Source organism: Schistocerca cancellata, chromosome 4 (genome assembly GCF_023864275.1).
Source record: "Schistocerca cancellata isolate TAMUIC-IGC-003103 chromosome 4, iqSchCanc2.1, whole genome shotgun sequence".
NCBI lineage: Eukaryota > Metazoa > Arthropoda > Insecta > Orthoptera > Acrididae > Schistocerca > Schistocerca cancellata.
In genome coordinates this window covers 775745394-775765796 of record NC_064629.1, presented here as the reverse complement: position 1 = coordinate 775765796, position 20403 = coordinate 775745394, and the positions used below count along the sequence as shown (strand labels likewise).

The window sequence follows — 20403 nt, the reverse complement described above, 5'->3', positions numbered from 1 at the left end:
CAATAATAATTTGACACTGTGGATTGGTGGCTTCCATAATGGAAAGACTGACTATACTTTCATTTGTGTTAAAGAATGTAGCTAAATTACATTAAAAAATCTCTTAACTGTTTCCTGTCTAAAGCTGCACCACATGTCCCAGTATATTGAAACAGCTAGTTTCAGCAGTAAAACCTGCAGTAGGACAAGTAGCCGGCACTGTCACAGTTGTAATATCATGACTTTGGAGGTAAGGATTGCTTATCTTAAAGTAGAGGAGGAAGTACAGTTAGTGAAAGGCTAACCCCAAGATATACAATTACCACTGATGACAGTAGGTGCAGAAAGCTGGCTAAACCCTAAAAACTTCACAGCAAAACTAAGTTTGCTTGTATGTAAGTTCCCCAGTGATACTGTCATCATTGTACAGCACTTTAATCATCCAAAAATTGACTGGGATAGTTACAGTTTTGTAAATGGTTGGTGTGATAATGCATCCTGTTAAACATTACTAAACACCTTCTCTGAAAACCACCTAAACAAGAGAGTTCAGAAAACCACTCTTGACAGAAATACATTACACCTAAGCAATCCTGGTATCACATGTTCATCTGGCACAATTCAACTGCACATATGCATATGTGCGCATATATTTAGTACTCACTTAAAAGCTAGCAAGTTTTCATTTTTACTTGTGTGCTTATCAATGACTTGACATTTCTACCATTCATTGAGTTGAGCCTTTACTCCTAAATTATTTACATACATAAGCAACAAGTAGATCTGACCTCTCTGAAGATGTCATATTGGAAGTAGTATCAGTGACTGTGACGTGTAGCGAAGCACAATGGACAGCTAAAACAAGCAGGAAGACTTAAAAGTTCAGTAAACTAGATAAAGAGGTAGTCATGTCATATCTTTAAGAGGAATTCGAAAGAATTTACAAAGAAACAATGAATACTGCTTAGAAGCTGTAAACAAAGGATAGGGCTATAGACACAGAGATGTTGAATGAAATGAATTTTGTTATGAAGAGGGCAAAGCAAGAAGCCTTCAATGACTACTGCAGTAGGGTCTTATTAAATCCTCTCTCACAAAATCCAAATACATACTTGTCATATATAAAGGCTGCCAGTGGCACCAGACTTAGTGTCAAGATACTTATGGATAATGCAGGGAATGAAACTGAGAGTACCAAAACAAAAGTAGAAACACTGAACCCAGTATTTAAATGTTCTTTTACTGAGGAAGATGCAGAAGCACTGCTCCAGTTTACTTCCCGTACTGCTACAAAGATGAGTGATATATATGTATTAAGTGTCAGCGGCATTAAGAAATGCATAAAATTGAAAACATTAATCAAAAGTTGAGAGCCTGATGGAATCTCTTAACACATATGAGAATTTGCAGCTGAGGTAGCTCCCAAGTAAAACATAACATACTGTAGATACTTTGAACAAGAAGATTTGAAGAAAGAACAAGTGAAGCCCAGCTACAAAATGGAAAGCAGAAGTAACCCATAAAACTACTATCCAGTCTCATTGACATCCATACGTTGTAGAACCCTACTCATCACTGTTGATGGCACCTCCCTACACACTAACATCCCTCAGGCCCACGGCCTTGTCACTATCAAACACTAAATGTCCCAATGTCCTTTAGGCTCCAAACCACCACCTCATTGCTTATATACCTTACCAACTATATGCCAAACGAAACTACTTTCTATTTGAAGGGAAAGTTTACAAACAAATCTGCAGCACAGCCATGGGCTCCTGAACCACTTCTGCGGCAACTTGTTTATAAGCCATCTAGAGGAAATCTTCCTAGCTACCCAAAACTCCCATCCCCTAGTCTGGTCCAGGTTCACTGATGACATCTTCAGGATCTGGACTCAGGGCCAAGCCACCCTATTCACATTCTTTGCACCTTTCTCAAGTCTGATCTCCACCTCGCTGATGGTACCTTTTACACCCGTCCACATAAACTCACTAACCACCAACAGTACCTATATTTTGAAAGCTGCCATCTGTTCCAAACCACAAAATGCCTCCCTCTATAGCCTCGATATCTGAGGCAAAAAGGACTCCTTAGCCCTGTATACTTAGTGTCTCACAGAGGCTTTCACAGACCAGCACTACCCCCCCTCCCCCCCAAAAAAAACCTAATCCACAAACAGATATCCCATGACATATCCTCACACAACCCCAATCCTCCCACTACCTTCAAGGATCAGCTACAAACAAGTTGCCTCTTCATCAGCCAACATCACCCTATACTGGAACAACTTAATCATATCCTTTGTAAGAGCTTTGATTTTATCTCAACCTGCCCCGTAATGAGGACATCCAACCAAGATCTTTCCCACTCCTCCTAAAGTGGTGTTCTGTAACCCACATAACCTACACAACATCCTAGTCCATCTCTATGCCACTCTCACTCCCAACTCCTTGCCACAGGAATCATATCCCCATGACAGAGCAAGGAACAAGATCTGCCCAATCCACCCACACAGAAACTCCCACTTCAGTCCTGTCACAGGCTTATCCTAACCCATTAGAGGCCAGGCCACCTGTGAAAGCAGCCATGTTATATGCCAACTGTGGTGCAAGCCCTGCATAGCCTTTTAAGTTGGTAGTCATACCAACTAGCTGTTCACCAGGATGAATGGCCACCATGAAATTTTTGTAAAGAATAAAGTTGATCACCCGGTGGTACAACACATATCTGAGCACAACATGCTCAATTCCAGTGACTGCTTCACAACACAAGCCATCTGATCCTTTTCTCCACCATCAGCTTCTCTGAACTGCACAGATGGGAGCTATCCTTACAAACATCTTCTGCTCCCATAATGTTCTGGCCTCAATGTCAGGTAACCCACTGTCCGCGCACCCTCCACATAGTAGTTTTCCCTTCCTCTCTCCTGTCACCTCCTCCAAATTCATGTCCCCGTGTCACATTCAGTGTGTGCCTTCACCCAGCAGCCACTACAATGGTGCCAGCCCATATACCTCCCTCCTGCATTCCTAGCCAGCAAACTGGTTGCCTCTCTCCGAGCTGCTAGCCACCCACCCCCAGTCCCTCTCCCTGCCACCCAACTAACTCTCTCTCTAACCACCCTGCCTGATACTGCCCCCACCCCAGCTAGTCTACCTACAGGCATGCGTGGAGGGGAGCTGGGGGAGGGGGAGGGGGGAGGGGGAGGGGGGAGAGGGAGGGAGGGAGGGAGGGAGGGGGAGAGAGAGAGAGAGAGAGAGAGAGAGAGAGAGAGAGAGAGAGAGACTGTATTTTACTTTAGTTCATCAACAGATAACTCCAAAAGCGACCAAGTTTTCTTTTTGTTTGTGTAAGCCCATTGACAACTCAAAGCTTCTGCATTTCAGTGAGTTGTCTCCTTTAATTCTAAAATATTTACATTCTACACGAATTTGCTGCAACATTTATATGTAAATGGGAGACAGTCACTGAAATCCTGAGAAACCTGAATTGGTTGACATTTAAAGAAAGGTGCCAATTTTAACTAACCTACTTACAAAGTTCCAAGAACCAGTATTAACTGAACATATTCGTCAGGCTCCTATGTATTACTTCCATAGGGACCACAAAGACAAAATTAGACTAATTGTAGTGAACACAGAATCATTTAAGCAGTCATTTTTTCCACACTATGTACACAGCTGGATTGGTAAGAAACTCTAACAGGAGGTACTATTCAAAGGGAGGGGGTGACAGGACAGATGAAGTGGAGACTGTGGATAGAAAAAGTATGAGTAGTGGGTTGGCAGAGATAGAGGGCTGCTGGATTACGGGAACTAAGGATGTGTTGCAACGGTAACTCCCATCTGTGTAGTTCATCTTCTTGATCTTCGAGGGTGCTGAAGTTTTTCAACAAACTTTTTCATGTTTTTGAGGGTACTGAAGTTTTTTTGACAAACTTTTTATATGTTTTTGAGTGTTCTGAACCAGAAATTTCAAAAGTCCCACCAATATTTTGGCACAGATATGAATCAAAATGAAAAAACCATGAAAAGTGGGACTTTTGGGTTTTCTGCTTATAACAACGATGAAGTGTTGGTATCAAGTACATGAATATGATATGGTGTTCATTCAAATGGCAAAATGAAAGCTTTCATCACACCTACAATGAAAAGGTATTGAAATAACTTATGTAAATGGCACAATAATTATACTTCATTTTGCATTTGGTAATAATAATAATAATAATAATAATAATAATAATAGTGTAACAACTTAAAAGAAATTTCAAGGAAGTTTTATTCTCTTTTTACTTTGTGCACCACTGCTGTTATACATGATTCATTTACAAAATGAGAATATACAGTACATGGGTATGTTACAGCTAAGTAAGGCAACAGATGACTAATTTTAGTTCATATCAGGTAACAGGTAAATAAATAGAGTTGAAACCAGCGTACAGTGTAATGAGGTAATAAGATTTCACAACAGGAAATTATGAAAGCAACAATGTAAAATATGACTCACCACAATGTCATGTGGTACACTGGATCACCCCTATTCCATGGAAGCTGTTATTTATATCAAGATTTTGGGTGTTCTAGTCAGCATTGTTGAAAGAAAGTTCAAATGACATGAATGGATCAAATTTCAATCCCTTTGCCATCACTGCTGATGCCTCAAAAAATACCAGTTCTGTGTAGGAGGCACTGTATCCTAAAGCAGACAGTAAATCAACTAGTTTCTGAGAGCCATACTTCTCATAGAGAAACACAGACAAGCCAACTTGCAACATCGACAAGAAAGAGTTGAGTCTGACAGCTGCCACCATGTTGTGTGCCACACATTTGGACTTCCATTTATTCAATCCTCCTCCTCCTCCTCCTCCTCCTCCTCCTCCACTAATCAATTACCAAAATTTTGGACAGTGTCAGGCATGAGAACCTCATTCTCTGTAAGAAATTGGTCTGCAGGGGGATATTCCTTTGTGCTGTAATCTTGGGATTGAATATCTTCAACAAGTATTTCTGCTGCTGTTTCCATCACATGTTGGCACTCTTTCTTTGGAGTTGACCTTTTTGACTGATACCAACTATCTGTAAGAACTTTGTAGCTAGTGTTTTTGAAACAAATAACAGCTGAGTTCTTGACTGATGAATCAATCATTGTATCACTTGCACACTTCCTCAACAGTTTAGCTTTAACGGTCTTGACATCAGTACTGTAGTCACTGCGGATCTGGTCTTTTAACTGCTGAATGGAAAATTGACAGCCCTCTTCATTTTCAGTGAAATTGTTGAACATTTGCTGCATAACACCATCAGTTTCAGTGGCATATGGATCTCACTGTTCTTTTTTTACCCCTAATTGCTTTGGATATTGTGTAGGATCTTCATGGATTGGATGTGGTACTGGCCATCTGCTGCAACCAAGTCAGGAACTGGTCCATTCCAACATATTATTGAGTGTCCCAATCCACAGTTTTGTCTCATAGCAAGGTTCAGAACAGTCTCTTGAAGGTCCAGCTTACACACACAATACACTAGGTTCCATCGATTGGCTGGAGCTTGTTCTGTTGAGCCAGAAATTCTGGCATAATAGCCGAATCACAAAAAATAGCTGGTTCTGAAATCAAAATCCAGTTGAACAGATTGAGTTCCTTTTGGCTGCAACCAGTTGCAACCCTCATAGCTGCTGCAGAAATTAATTTTTCATTAGTGTGTATTTTTCTGCTTGGTTCACAAACCTTAACTACAATTTTGCCCTTCTGATGGGCAGCTATCCACTCCTTCCTCATCTTATTTGCTTCACGGACATTCTTCAAGCCCACTTTGGGCCTAAGTGATGACACTTTTCTCCCATGACCCAGTACACCATCACACAGAACACACCTCTCATTTGAACTCATTATGCATGACTATTTTATGCATTTAAACTGAATTTACTGACCACAAATTACTTCTAAACAACTACCCGAGGGAAAACTCTCAAACAACTACCAGGGCAGGAGACCAACACAAAGAACCAGCCTTCCCCTGCCATGTGGGGGAGGTCACTGACACTTCACAAACATCTTACACTACCACCACAGCAAGTATCAACTATCAACAATTCCAACAACAATGTGACACTACTGGAGGATGGAATTCAACAACAGATGTGCAACAGAGTATGGTCAGGGCATGGGTTTGTAAGTCCTGAGATGACCCATCCCCTGAGGTTTGAAATCAGACTAACTTCAATGTGCTACATGCCATATGGTTGGGCTGATGAAAAAGTCACTAGGACCTATTTTGTGGGAAATTTTGTTCTATTTATGTTCATAAATATTCAACTTTCTAAAAAATGGTATCTTCTACATCTACATACATACCCTGACCATATGACATGTGGCAGAGGGTACCCTGTACCACTACGAGTCATTTCCTTTCCAGTTCCACTCATAAATGGAGCAAGGGAAAAATTTCTCTTATCTTATCTTCATGGTTCTTACAAAAAATGTATGTTGGCAGCAGTCGAATCGTTCTGCAGTTGCTCCAAATGCTGGTTCTTTAAATTTTCTCAATAGTGTTCCTAAAAAAAAATCACCTTTCCTCCAGCAATTCCCATTTGAATTCCCAAAGCACCTCCATAACACTTGTGTATTTTTGCAACCAACTGGTAACAAATCAAGCCGCCAACCACTGTACTGCCTCAATGTCTTCTTTGAATCCAACTTGGTATGGATCCCAAACACTTGAGCAGTACTAAAGAACAGATACCACTAATGTCCTATATGAAATTTCCTTTACAGATGAACCTCACTTCCCCAAAATTCTCCAAACAAATTGAAGTCAACCATTTGCCTTCCCTACTACAATCCTTACATGCTTGTTCCATTCCATATCGCTTTGCATCACTACACCCAGATATTTAAACAATGTGACTGTGCAAGCAGGAAACTACTAATGCTGTATCAGAACATTATGGGTTTGGTTTTCCTACTCATCTGCATTAATTTATATGTTTCAACAGAGCTAACTGGCATTCATCATACCATCCACAGATTGCGTCTGTCATCTTGTATCCTCCTACAGTCACTCAGCTTTGACAGCTTCCCATATAGCACAGCAACATCAGCAAACAACTGCAGATTGCCAGATCAGTATCTGTATCAGAACATTATGGGTTTGGTTTTCCTACTCATCTGCATTAATTTATATGTTTCAACAGAGCTAACTGGCATTCATCATACCATCCACAGATTTTGTCTGTCATCTTGTATCCTCCTACAGTCACTCAGCTTTGACAGCTTCCCATATAGCACAGCAACATCAGCAAACAACTGCAGTTTGCCAGATCATTTATCTATACAGAAAGTAATAGTGGTCCTGTCACATCTCCCTGGGGTACTCCTACCAATACAACTGTCTCTGATGAACACACGCTGTCAAGAACAACATACTAGGTTCTATTACTTAAGAAGTCTTCAAGCCACTCACATTTCTGGGAACCTATTTCCTATGCTTGTACCTACATCAACAGTCAGCAGTGGGGCACACTATCTTCAACTGCCACACCAGACTGGTCAATGATTGACGGGATGGAAGGCTTAAATCCACTTAGCGATTTTACACAGAACCAGAATTTTCTCGGGTTCTTGGGCAGATCTTTTGCTAATGTATTACAGTGGTAGTTGCCATAAGCATTGCACACAGATCTTTTCACAGACACACGAATCTCTGCTAACCTTTGCCTGTCACCATTTGTGCATTATCTTTCAAACTGAGAGAGCAACAGCAGTTGCTTCCTCTCATTTTCCAAATTTCATTGTTAAACTATGGTGGGTCTTTTCCATCACTCATCCACTTACTTGGCACATAGTTCTCCATACCACAATTTACAGTCTTGTAATTTTGTCCACAATTCCTGCACATCCATCACATGTCAGTTCACTAAGTGAGATGGTAACAACTGCTTATCTGCTCTTTCTAGCAGATACACTCTCCTAACCACCTTGACTGATTTATTTACTTTCATAACCGTTATTGGTATAATGACATCATGATCACCAATCCCCATCTCTATACCAGTGCTGTTGATAAGGTCTGGCCTGTTTGTAGCAACATGGTCTATGGTATTTCCATTGTGTATAGGCTGCCGAAACTCCTCCTACAGACAGTTTTCATGAAACGTGTTCAAAAGTACTTCACAAGACTGTCTGTCTCTACTAATCACAATGAATCCATAACATCTTAGTCTATGCTCGGTAGGTCAAAGTCACCTCCAACTAGTATTGCATGATTTGGGTATTTACGTAGTACTGACCATAGACTTCCTTTGAATGATTCAAGAACTGTCACAGTGGATACAGGTGGCCAGAAAACATCCAAGACAATATTTTTGTCAACTGCAATGAACACTCTCCCCTTCTATGGCATCTAATCTGTCTTTCCAGTACATGTTCCATGACTTGCTAAATATCTCAGTTTTCTGCTTCTGGTTTCAGCTAGAGTCGTTCCCAAGAATAATTTGACAGCAAAAATTTTTATGTAGGATAGTAAATTCGAGAACTTTGTTACGAATGCTTCAACAATTTACAGATAAAATCTTTTCTTAGTTATAAGAGAAAAATCCAAAAAAAGTCCCATTTTTTCATAGTTATTTCAATTTTTGACCCACTTCTGGATTGAAATTTCAGCAGGACTTTGAAAATTCAGATCCAGCACCCTTGAAAACATACACAAAGCTTGCCCCAAGAAAACCTCTACCAAACTTTCTGCTATTTGGCCTTTTTGAACACTATTTGACTGCACTATAATGGATTTGTCCAAAACCTAATAAGTTTTAATTCTTTTTTGTCTGCCTCTTGACAATGAAACATTTGTACTATTTGGTGAGTATTCTCTTTAATCCTAAATTATTTACAATCTACCAGAATTTTCATTGGATGAGCTTATGTATGTGTACTTAGGCATATTAAATGATTCATCCAAAAGCAAATAGGGTTTCATTCTTTTTTGTGTGCCTGTCAACGACTCAATTACTATTCAGTGATTGGTCTTCTTTACTCCTACATTATTTAAATTCTACCAGAACTTTCATTGTCCTACTTAACACATGAGAACTTATTCCAGTAATTTAATATAAATTGTCACATAATTCTCACAGTGCAACAAATGAACAGAATTTTGTTTGCATGTAAATCTTATCCAGAAACTAGAAGATATTGTTTTTCTCACAACTTTTGTAAAACTTTTGTAAGTTGCAGGTGTCATAACATACAGAGTGCATTCCATAAGTAATGTGAGCAATTTTTTTCTGACACAACAGTACACCACAGCGTGTTGTAACTGGCTGGGCTAAGTGGAGGGGGGTGTTAGTTTCAAAATGCTCTTTGTCTCATTCAGCTGCAAGCTGCCAGAGAGTCAGGATGTGCGTTTCTGTCAACCCTGTTTTGAGTTTATGTAACACGGCACAATGGATCATTCTGTAGAACAACGGTAAGCTATCAAATTTTGCATTAAATTTGGGAAGTCCACCACCAAAACATTTCCATTACTTCAGCACGCCTTTGGGACTGATTGCTTGCCCAAATCACAAGTTTTCTGATGGCACAAGTCGTTCATGGAGGGCGGAAAGGAGATCACCGACGAACCTTGCAGTGGACGGCGATCAACCGCACAAGTCGACGAAAATGTGATGCGTGTGTGCGATTGTTTGAACTCTAACAGATGGCTGAGCCTTCAATTGATAGCACAAACTCTAAACATGTCAAAAACAACTATTTTCCACATTTTGACCGAAGATTTGAACATGAGAAAGGTGTGTGCCAAACTCGTCCCAAAAGTGTTGACCGACGAACACAAGCACATGCGAGCACTTCAGTGCTGAGAAATGTTGGAAATGTGTGAAAATGATCCTCATCTTTTAAACTCAGTTATCACTGGTAAAGAGTCATGAATTTTGGAGTATGACCCTGAGACGAAAAGGCAGAATTCAGAGTGGCACACCCCATCGTCGCCCCGTCCCAAGAAGGTACGCATGAGCAAGTCCAGGATCAAAACCGTGCTCATTGTCTTCTTTGACGTCAGAGGCATTGTCCACCACAAATTCGTAACTACTGGGACTACAGTGAACTCAGCTTTCTAGTTGCAAGTGCTCAAAAGATTGAAAAGGAGGGTCTCGCACTGCCGAAGCAACATCAAGGACACATGGAAAGTTCACCACGACAACGTGCCAAGTCACAGTGCCTTCATTGTCAACAAGGTCCTGGCCAGGACCAAGACCCCATTGGTTCCCCAGCCTCCCTACAGTCCTGACCTGGCTCATGCTGACTTTTTTTTGTTTCCTTGGATAAAAGGAGTCATGAAAGGAAAACATTGGGACACGATTGAAAGCATCCAGACGGATGTTACATCAGCTCTAAGGAACATTCCGGAAAAGGCGTTCCAGGATGCTTTCCAGGCATGGAAACACCACTTCCAGAAGTGGGTGCTATTTTGAAAATTTTTGATTATTTGCACAAATATATTCAGTAAATGATTTTTTATGAATTTGGTCGCATTACTTATGGAACACACCTTGTATTGTTAAAAACAAATAATCCAGACACATATAACATATTTCTAACAAAGGGTGCATATGACTGACCTCTGTACAAAAGCTCTGAGGAAGAGAAGTGCGATTTACAAGTGCTGAAGCCACTCTGTAAGCCATGCAGTATCGCCTAAACCATGACCATTTGTGATTCACAGAGCAACAAGGCAAAGAATCCAGATTCAGGTCACATGCTAGTGCAACCAACACCTGTAACAAATAATAGATGCAAGACATATCATTGGCAGAGAACATATATTTTACACACAACAAATTTGGCTAGGTTACATTTCTAATAAGTATTGAATATAGTTATTTAGTTACCTGCATTTGACATTCTTATAAATAAAGCTCTACTATATTCATAGTTACATCAGAAAATTAAAGTAACTGTCTTCCTCTCACAAGACAATATCTTCAGGGAAACAAAGACTGTGCTGCACAATATGGTCAGCAATCATGAGTAACTTAATGATGTTCACAAGCTGCAATACTTTCTCTATGTAACTTAAGTCCTTCTACATGTAAAATATTGTTTGCACCGTTCGTTCAATTGTAGAATGCCTCAGGGTAGCCCATTGATGTTATTAGCTACGATATTTTTAGAGAACATTCACATGTAAAACCAGAATGAGAAACTACAATTTGCTCCAATATTATCTTCATTTGACAATTTTTGATATGTGCTGAAAACTTATTGCCTAACTTATAAGGGGCGATCAAAAAGTTTCCATTTGAAGACCATACAGTCCAGAGTCACTATGCCAATCAGGCAAAATTGTCATGAGCACTGATGCAGTCATCCTACTGATGAATCAGACTGAAGATGCCCATTTGGTAAAACGCCATATCCTTCTGTGTGATGAAGTCCGTACCTACCTGCTGCACACCCTTGTTCAACAGGAATCATAGAACCCTCAAGGCCTTTTTTAAGGGACTGAAGGCATGATAATTGCATCGGGAGAGATCAGGACTATAGGACAGGTGCTCTGTCTCTCACTTGAGTTGGCAAAACTCTGCATTATGACATTTGCAATATGGCAACATGCATTGTCATGAAGCATGGACTACACGAGCCAGTTATCCTGGCTTCGAGGGCCTCTCCTGGGCACCAGGCAGATGCTACTCACCTCATCGTCTCAGGATGCCCTTGAAGAGCATCAGAGGGACCAATATCACTTTTCTCAGCTCTCATCGTCATTTCCTCTGTGGATGTAGACTTTTCTATGCTTGTGTTGGACCTAATCAGGATGACATTCTCAGAACTTTGACTAGTTTCCTGCAAATGTATTTCCTATGAAGATCCTAGTGGTGTTACTACATACTAGAAACCACCAGGTGGCTTTAGATGGCACTCACTCAAGCATCTGTACCAGTACCTAGTGAAATGCTGTATTTTGTGCCTTTTGTTCTTACTGTTGAAACTTGATTACTGTTTTCTCTGTGTCTTTATGAGGGTCACTTTAATTACACAATGATGGTTTTCAACAGACATGCTGCCTCATACACATTCTTCATTCTCTGATGGATGTCTACCAGTGTTAGTCCTTCAGCAGCCAAGAAAATAATAACAGCATGCTGGCCCTGTCTGGACGCATTTCATAATAGTGTCACCAGGGTTCACATTTCCGCATTTACGACACGCATGTCGGAAAGAGATGAATGCCACATGCTCACATGTCGGTGATTATATAACTGCATCAGAGTTGTGCTACGCTGCATATACACTGCAGCAATGCCCTCAAATGAAAACGTTTTAATTGCCCCTTATAAATTAAGGGTGTGCTACGCTACTATTCCCTCCCCCTCGTTTTTTTGCTCACTCACTGAACTGAAGCTTTTGTTGTTTGAATTTAGCTTCTTTGGAAGAGTTTTCATATTATTAGTCATTATTTGAAGGGCATCAGAGTTTATTTCCTTTTTTATGTTTTCATGTTTTGCATTTTAGTTATGTAGCTCTACTATGCTACAGCTCCATATTTCAAATATCAGTAAGCTGAATGGAACTGAATAAGTTAAGCTAATTTTCAGAGTTCTTATCATAGAAGTCTCACAGTAGCTCTGCACTTCAGTTATGAATGTTTGATTTAGAACATTCTTTCACATAATTATCTCCTTGTACTTTCTGAAAAATGTATAAGGACTGTGCTTGTTGTGTGGATGGGGGAGGAACTGGTTACTAGAACCTGTATTCACCTTGATGGGAATGTTGCAAATTATTCCTCTGAGCTGAAGTGGTGATGAAGTACCCAAGACAATAGTTGTAGCACCTCAGGTGTCCTATAATTACCTGTAATCTCTATGCCATTGTATTTTCCAGTGTACATGACCTGGTTGGTTTGTCCTCGCCTAAGAGTGAATGGCACACAGTGGCATTGGTCAGAAGCCAAATCAGGGTCTGCTCACATGACTATCCCCATACAACTTAGCAACATATATGAGGTGTTCCTCACAGCTGACGGTATATTTGAATCACGGGCAACATGAGACGCCTTGGCTGTTGACACTGTGGCCATATTTCCTATAAACATCTTGAAAGCGCAAAGGCTGGTTATATCAATCAGTGACATTTCAACATTATGCAGTATTGAGCCTTTTAGAAAAACAAAAGACAGGTCAGAGCAGTATCTGAGTGTGAACTATGTATGTCTGCTGCTGTTATCTCTGATATGTAGAGGACTCTGACAGTGCAGCTACTTTAATAACAGCTTACGCCAGAATCAATGGACATCTGCTACCATTGTCAGTTCTTTTAGATATCTGACTGAAGTGGGGGAGAAATATCTTCACTTGCGAGGTGGCAGCACTACTCGAGATTCACACCATTGTTACTAAAACTGACTGTAGTGTCCTGGTTTGGAGCTAAGTGGAGAGCTTAAAATGAAGGATCTTTCAATACTAGAAATATTCTTAGATGGTAATTTATTGGCTTGGACTACTGGATGACAAAATCTAAGACTCCCTCTGAATATGCCTTGTCTTCACTACAGATAGAAAGTAGTGACTCAGGTAGCAGAGAACATGTGCTGTGCACATGTGGGCATTATAGGTTAGAGAAACCAGTCCATAGCCCTGGTCACAAATCATGTGCTGCACTCGGAGACATAAATATAAAGCCATATTAATTACAGAGAGGAACACTCATCATTGCAGGTCAGGAAGATAAATTGTTAAAATGAGAGCACTTAATTGCAAGAGCATCCAGGGTACATCTCAGGTACACATTTACCTCTGCATATGTGTTATCAGACTGTCACTGTGAGCCACTCCATAGCTAGTGTATCCATTACAATAAGTTATTTTCCAGACACTTCTAGCAGGCGATGAACTCACGTCAGTCATAGCTGAGAATCGCAAAGCCAAAGGGTGTGACCTCATGGAGAACCTGGACATGAAAGTGAACAGTAGGTGGGCTTGGAAACTGTTAAACAACCTTAACGGTGATGCCACTAAGTCAAATGATAAATTTACTAATGTCACGGCAGACCAAGTCGCCACTACACTCCTTATGAATGGCAAAACCCACGGCAGAAAGTACCAGGAACCATTAGCACGTGATACGGCAGAGGAAAATCGTCACCTCAAAGCACCATTTAGAATGTCAGAACTTACTGCAGCCATTTCCAGCTTGAAGATTAACAGAGCTCCTGGTATCGTAGAACTTAGAGTCAAGCAAATTAAAAACTTTTGCAGTAATACCCTACAGTGGCTGCTAGATTTGTTAAACACATGTGTAGAAAGGCTCCATATTCCAAAGATGTGGAGGAAAGTCCGAGTGGTTGCACTTCTGAAACCAGGAAAGGACTTTTATGATCCAAAAAACTTCCGACATGTGTCTCTTTTATGTCACTGTTTTAAGATCTTGGAATGCCTGACGCTAAGTCACATAGAAAGCGTCTTGGAACAACAGATCATCCCACAGCAGGCAGGTTTCCGACCAGGCAAATCGTGCTGCGGTCAAGTCCTGAACCTGATCCAACACATCGAGAATGGGTTTGAGAGGAAAGAGATCATGGGAGTGGCATTCATAGACCTTTCAGCTGCATATGATACTGTTAATCATCGGGGGCTCCTTAGGAAAGTATATAATGTGACAAGAGATTACCATTTAACATCACTGATAGGTACTTTCCTGCATAATAGGAGATTTTTCATCTGCCTCCAAGGCAAGAAGAAATCAGAGGAATGGCCTGTATAATATATATACAAACGACCATCCAGTGCCAAAGATCAAGCGCCAATTTATGTATGCCGATTACACTGCAGTTGCAGCCCAAGGTAACGATTTTATGGATGTAGAGGAGAAATTAACCAGTACGTTGGAAACTCTCTCCCAATATTGTGAGGCAAACAACATAAGGCCGAACCCTTCCAAGACGCAAGTCGGTGCATTCCATTTAAAGAACAGGGAGGCAAATCGTGAATTACATGTAGTATGGAGAGGTGAACGTCTCGAGCACTGTAAAATGCCCAAATATCTTGGTGTCACGTTGGATTGCACACTGACCTATAAACATCATTGTAATGCCTCAAGGGAAAAAGTCTCAACTAGAAACAACATCATCAGGAAACTAACCAGCGGATCCTGGGGTGCAAACCCAGAAGTCCTGAGAACTTCAGCCCTTGCGCTCAATGTGTCAGCTGCGGCCTATTGACTGACGGCTTTGCTCGAGGAAGAGTTTCCAGTCACGTACCCGAGCCCTGGAAGGGTCAGATGTAGAGAATCATTTGAAAGGTGGGAAATCAAGCTGAGAAACCCCCATAAAGATGTAAAAGAAGAACTGGTGCCTGGTGGAGACCTACCATACACAGTCTGGAGAACCCTAAACTGTATGAGGGTAGAAGTGCCAAAGCGCAAGACAAACCTGCAGCAATGGGGTTTCCTAAAAGAGAATGAGAACACTCTCTGCCTGTGTAGTTCTGTCCAGGATCCTCAACATCTGCTTATCTATCCATATTTAGACCAGCCCTGCACAATGAATGACTTATGGGAGGCAAATAACAAGGCCATATTGGCTGCTGATTTTTGGAAGTCTGAAGTCTAGTTCCGGGCACGCAAAGTAAGTAAGTTATTTTCTAGACTTAATGAAGTTCATTGTGTCAGTTGTTATGTGGTGTTCTCTTGTGGGATTAGAGCAACCATGCTGATACACACAAAGCAGGTTTTTTACACTCGTCATCAGGTGACATTTGTTGTCGATGCACTCAGATTACTGCATCCTTATAACATCCCTTAAGATAGAGCTATCAGGCTTTGAAATTGATAGCACGTAACAACTATAAGAATTAGTACAGCTGAATAAAGAAAATATTGGAGGCTATTAAAATATTTATATTTCTCCATGAAGGATATGTTGGAGAGGGGCTTTCAACATGAGCAGTATGAGCAATTCAGAGAAATTGGTGATGGAGGGAAGGATTCAGGCACCACAGTTTCAGAAGAAGACACAGAAGTCAACCACATGACACACACAGTTGCGCAGTATAGTTGGCCGTTGGCCACAGTTTGGAAATGGCCCGTCTTTGAAGCAGATGATTCATTCATGGTCATACACACATAAAACTATGTGCAATGGTTGCATTGTAGTTGGTAGATAGTGGACTGTTTGCCTGATGGCCTTGTCTTTGATGAAGTCAGAAATATCAGTGAAATGGCTGGAATAGAGGATAATGAAGAGATACATGGAACAAGTCTTGCACCTATGTCATCCACAGGGATATGCCTGAGCGGACAGGCAGTTGGAAGTAACTGAAACATATATACTAAGAAAAATATTGTGTAGTTTGGAGAGGTAGCAAAATACCACCTTTGCGTGGGTGGGATGGATAGTAAGGAGGATATTCAACATTTCAGGGCACAATGAGATATAGATGAAGCCTTGGCTGAGAATGTGGCTATGTTGTCCGGATGTGACTGGTACTGAGTGATATAGGGGGTGTTTCTTTCTGACTGGTCAGCCAGTATGCAAGACAGACCTGTTTCTGGGCAAGTTCAGGAACACAGTTTCAGCTATTGGAGGCTTCTGCAAGATCTTCAGTGAAGTAGAAAAGGAAATGCTTCTTATTGGAAGGCCGAAGATGGGTTTTTTGGTGTGGTTTGGTTGAAATCCATTGAAGTGGAGGTATGTTGGCGACTGGTAGGTTTGATGTGAACAGAAGCTTTTATTTGTGAGGTGAAGGTCAACATTCAGGAAGAGGATTTGCTGAACTCTGGAGAACAAAAGAAAGAAGATTGGGATTTAATGTTATACTGATGAGAGGGTCATTATAGATAGAGTGCATGCTCTCATAAGATGAGAAACCATACCAGTACATGCTTTCACTGGCAGAGAAAGCACGCAAAACTTAAATTTGGATAAGTATTTAAAAACATACCTGAATCAAAATCTAGTGCTTAACCGCTGCACCACTTGCTCCAAAGCCCATTAGAATGAGATGAAAATAATGAGACAGAAAGTGTAGACATTCTGGTGGAAATAGGATATGATATCATCATCTAGGATCATAAAATGTTGTCAATAAATCTAAATAGGTGTGGGCTCTAGGATTCTGAGTGGGTAGAAAGGATTCCTCAAGGTGACCCATGGAAGGGTTATCATTGGACAGTTCCATTCAAGAGGACATGGCTTTGCCATCGTCTGGTTGGTGGGTGGGTGGGTGTTACCTCCACAGGAGAAATAAGATGTGAGAGTGGATGTATCTGTTCATGGTTACCAAGTATGGGGTTGATGGTTAGAAGTATGCTGAGATATATATACACTCCTGGAAATGGAAAAAAGAACACATTGACACCGGTGTGTCAGACCCACCATACTTGCTCCGGACACTGCGAGAGGGCTGTACAAGCAATGATCACACGCACGGCACAGCGGACACACCAGGAACTGCGGTGTTGGCCGTCGAATGGCGCTAGCTGCGCAGCATTTGTGCACCGCCGCCGTCAGTGTCAGCCAGTTTGCCGTGGCATACGGAGCTCCATCGCAGTGTTTAACACTGGTAGCATGCCGCGACAGCGTGGACGTGAACCGTATGTGCAGTTGACGGACTTTGAGCGAGGGCGTATAGTGGGCATGCGGGAGGCCGGGTGGACGTACCGCCGAATTGCTCAACACGTGGGGCGTGAGGTCTCCACAGTACATCGATGTTGTCGCCAGTGGTCGGCGGAAGGTGCACGTGCCCGTCGACCTGGGATCGGACCACAGCGACGCACGGATGCACGCCAAGACCGTAGGAGCCTACGCAGTGCCGTAGGGGACCGCACCGCCACTTCCCAGCAAATTAGGGACACTGTTGCTCCTGGGGTATCGGCGAGGACCATTCGCAACCGTCTCCATGAAGCTGGGCTACGGTCCCGCACACCGTTAGGCCGTCTTCCGCTCACGCCCCAACATCGTGCAGCCCGCCTCCAGTGGTGTCGCGACAGGCGTGAATGGAGGGACGAATGGAGACGTGTCGTCTTCAGCGATGAGAGTCGCTTCTGCCTTGGTGCCAATGATGGTCGTATGCGTATTTGGCGCCGTGCAGGTGAGCGCCACAATCAGGACTGCATACGACCGAGGCACACAGGGCCAACACCCGGCATCATGGTGTGGGGAGCGATCTCCTACACTGGCCGTACACCACTGGTGATCGTCGAGGGGACACTGAATAGCGCACGGTACATCCAAACCGTCATCGAACCCATCGTTCTACCATTCCTAGACTGGCAAGGGAACTTGCTGTTCCAACAGGACAATGCACGTCCGCACGTATCCCGTGCCACCCAACGTGCTCTATAAGGTGCAAGTCAACTACCCTGGCCAGCAAGATCTCCGGATCTGTCCCCCATTGAGCATGTTTGGGACTGGATGAAGCGTTGTCTCACGCGGTCTGCACGTTGCCTGTTGCCTGTGTCTGTGTGCCTGTGGTTCTGTCAGTGTGATCATGTGATGTATTTGACCCCAGGAATGTGTCAATAAAGTTTCCCCTTCCTGGGACAATGAATTCACGGTGTTCTTATTTCAATTTCCAGGAGTGTATATAATGACAGGTAGAACATGGTCATTGGCACTACATGTTTATTTAATATTTACCATATGGAACTCAGCAGAAGAACCTAAAACTATCTAAAATTATTAAAGATTAGTATTATTGTTGTAAACATGAACTTGCAGAAAGTGACACAAAAATGACTGTAAATCAAAGAACATTAAGGCACAAAATTTGCTTACATGTGTTCACATCAACTTAAGCTTTTATTGCAGAAAAAGTGTATAGCAACTAGATATGTGTGATAAATTTATATGCTACAAGTTTGGGAAAAGATAACAAAGAGACAAAAATATAGTAGCATCACTTCAACATAGATAATAGATAGTTATAGGAACAAACTGTGTGATAGTGCCACAGTCAATGACACCGTAACATAGTATTTGCTGGAACCTATAGCTAATCTATAGCTGGTTTTTGATGATATCATATGGTCTGCGATAATGAATGGAAACCAACTTTGTGTGTGTTGTGCCACAGGCTAACAGATAACCACATGGGCCACCTGTGATCTGGGATAGGGCCTGCAGCTCTCTTACTTGTTGCCCTACACTGATTACTACTGTATGCTTTTATACAGTGGACTGGCTTTTACACTTTGGTCTCCTTCTGACAGACATTTCATTGGGGCTTGACTGTGGAAATTGTAAATCTCATGCATAGCCCATCATATGGATGAATAAGTTGCCATTAAGTTTTAGCCATTACTTTCGCTACATTCTCTTTTATAATGAGAGTGTAACAATTTCTGTTTCCACAACACTCTATAAAATATGACATTAAAATTAGGTGGCTTTTTGACAAATTTCATAACCTTAACTGACACATATGTATCTAGAATGCACTTTATTATGTGTTTGAACCTATCATATCTCTCCTATGTTTGGCAGTTTTTAAGAAGAATGTTAGTAACTGTCTGTAATTTTTACCAAAGGCAAATAATTTCCTAGTTTTTTGATGAAGTAACCATCACTTCTGTAACAGCATCATCATCAATTATCCTTATCTCTTTGGTGACGAACTTGTAAAGATCAGATTTTCTGTTGTGTGGAGGTCTACAATATTTCTCTCTTTGTAGAATGCTGGAGTAGTTGTTTGTGGCGATTCCTTGATTATTCATTCAGTATTACTTCACAAGATTATTTGCCCTTAACATGAGTAACATATAGGTACTTTTCTGTACTGGATATTAGGAAATTTAGTCACCCACTACTATTAGCATCATTGACTATAATATCTTTGTGCTATAAAATTGGGGCTATTTCTGAATGATTATAAAACCAATGTGTCTGAACTTTGTAACCAGTACAAACATCCACCAACACTGCATGATCTTGTTAACATTATTTTGTAATCAAGGATTTAGTTTTGCTGCCATTACAACTAATTTTTCTGGTTATTGTAACAAACAAGCCAACACCTGAGGAGTCTAACCCGAAAATTGATTACCACAAGAAAGTATCTACTCTTCTAACATCTTCATTAATGGCCAGCCATTTCTAGAGCACACCAGGAGCTTTCTTCTGTAGATGACATGGCTTTAGCAACTCAGGCTATGTCCTCTGAAGAAGATGAGTGCATACTACTTGCACAATCAACTTTTGCTCAAATCAAGTTCAAACCAAACTGTATGTTCTCCATCCTAAACAACACAGACACACTGTGAAGTCAATTTCTCATTGTGACGAGTACATCTGTGTCATATGACCTATCAAAAATATTAAGGTGTCACACTTGACTGTACCAGCACATAATCAACATTTCTAACAACACAAGGCTGTAAGTGTAAACCAAAAAAATAATATCCTTAGGAAGATAGTTGGTAGTACAAGGCATGTT

At 41.3% G+C, this 20403-nt stretch overlaps 1 protein-coding gene across 1 annotated transcript in view; it reads right to left on the bottom strand.

Annotated features, from left to right (window-relative positions):
* The window catches only part of LOC126184598 (E3 ubiquitin-protein ligase HERC2), an 812863-nt gene that overhangs the window by 194794 nt on the left and 597666 nt on the right, over positions 1–20403 (bottom strand). The window contains exon 66 of the mRNA XM_049927039.1: positions 10591–10746. Within this exon, the coding sequence (XP_049782996.1) occupies positions 10591–10746 (156 nt within the window). The remainder of the gene's footprint in view (positions 1–10590; positions 10747–20403) is intronic.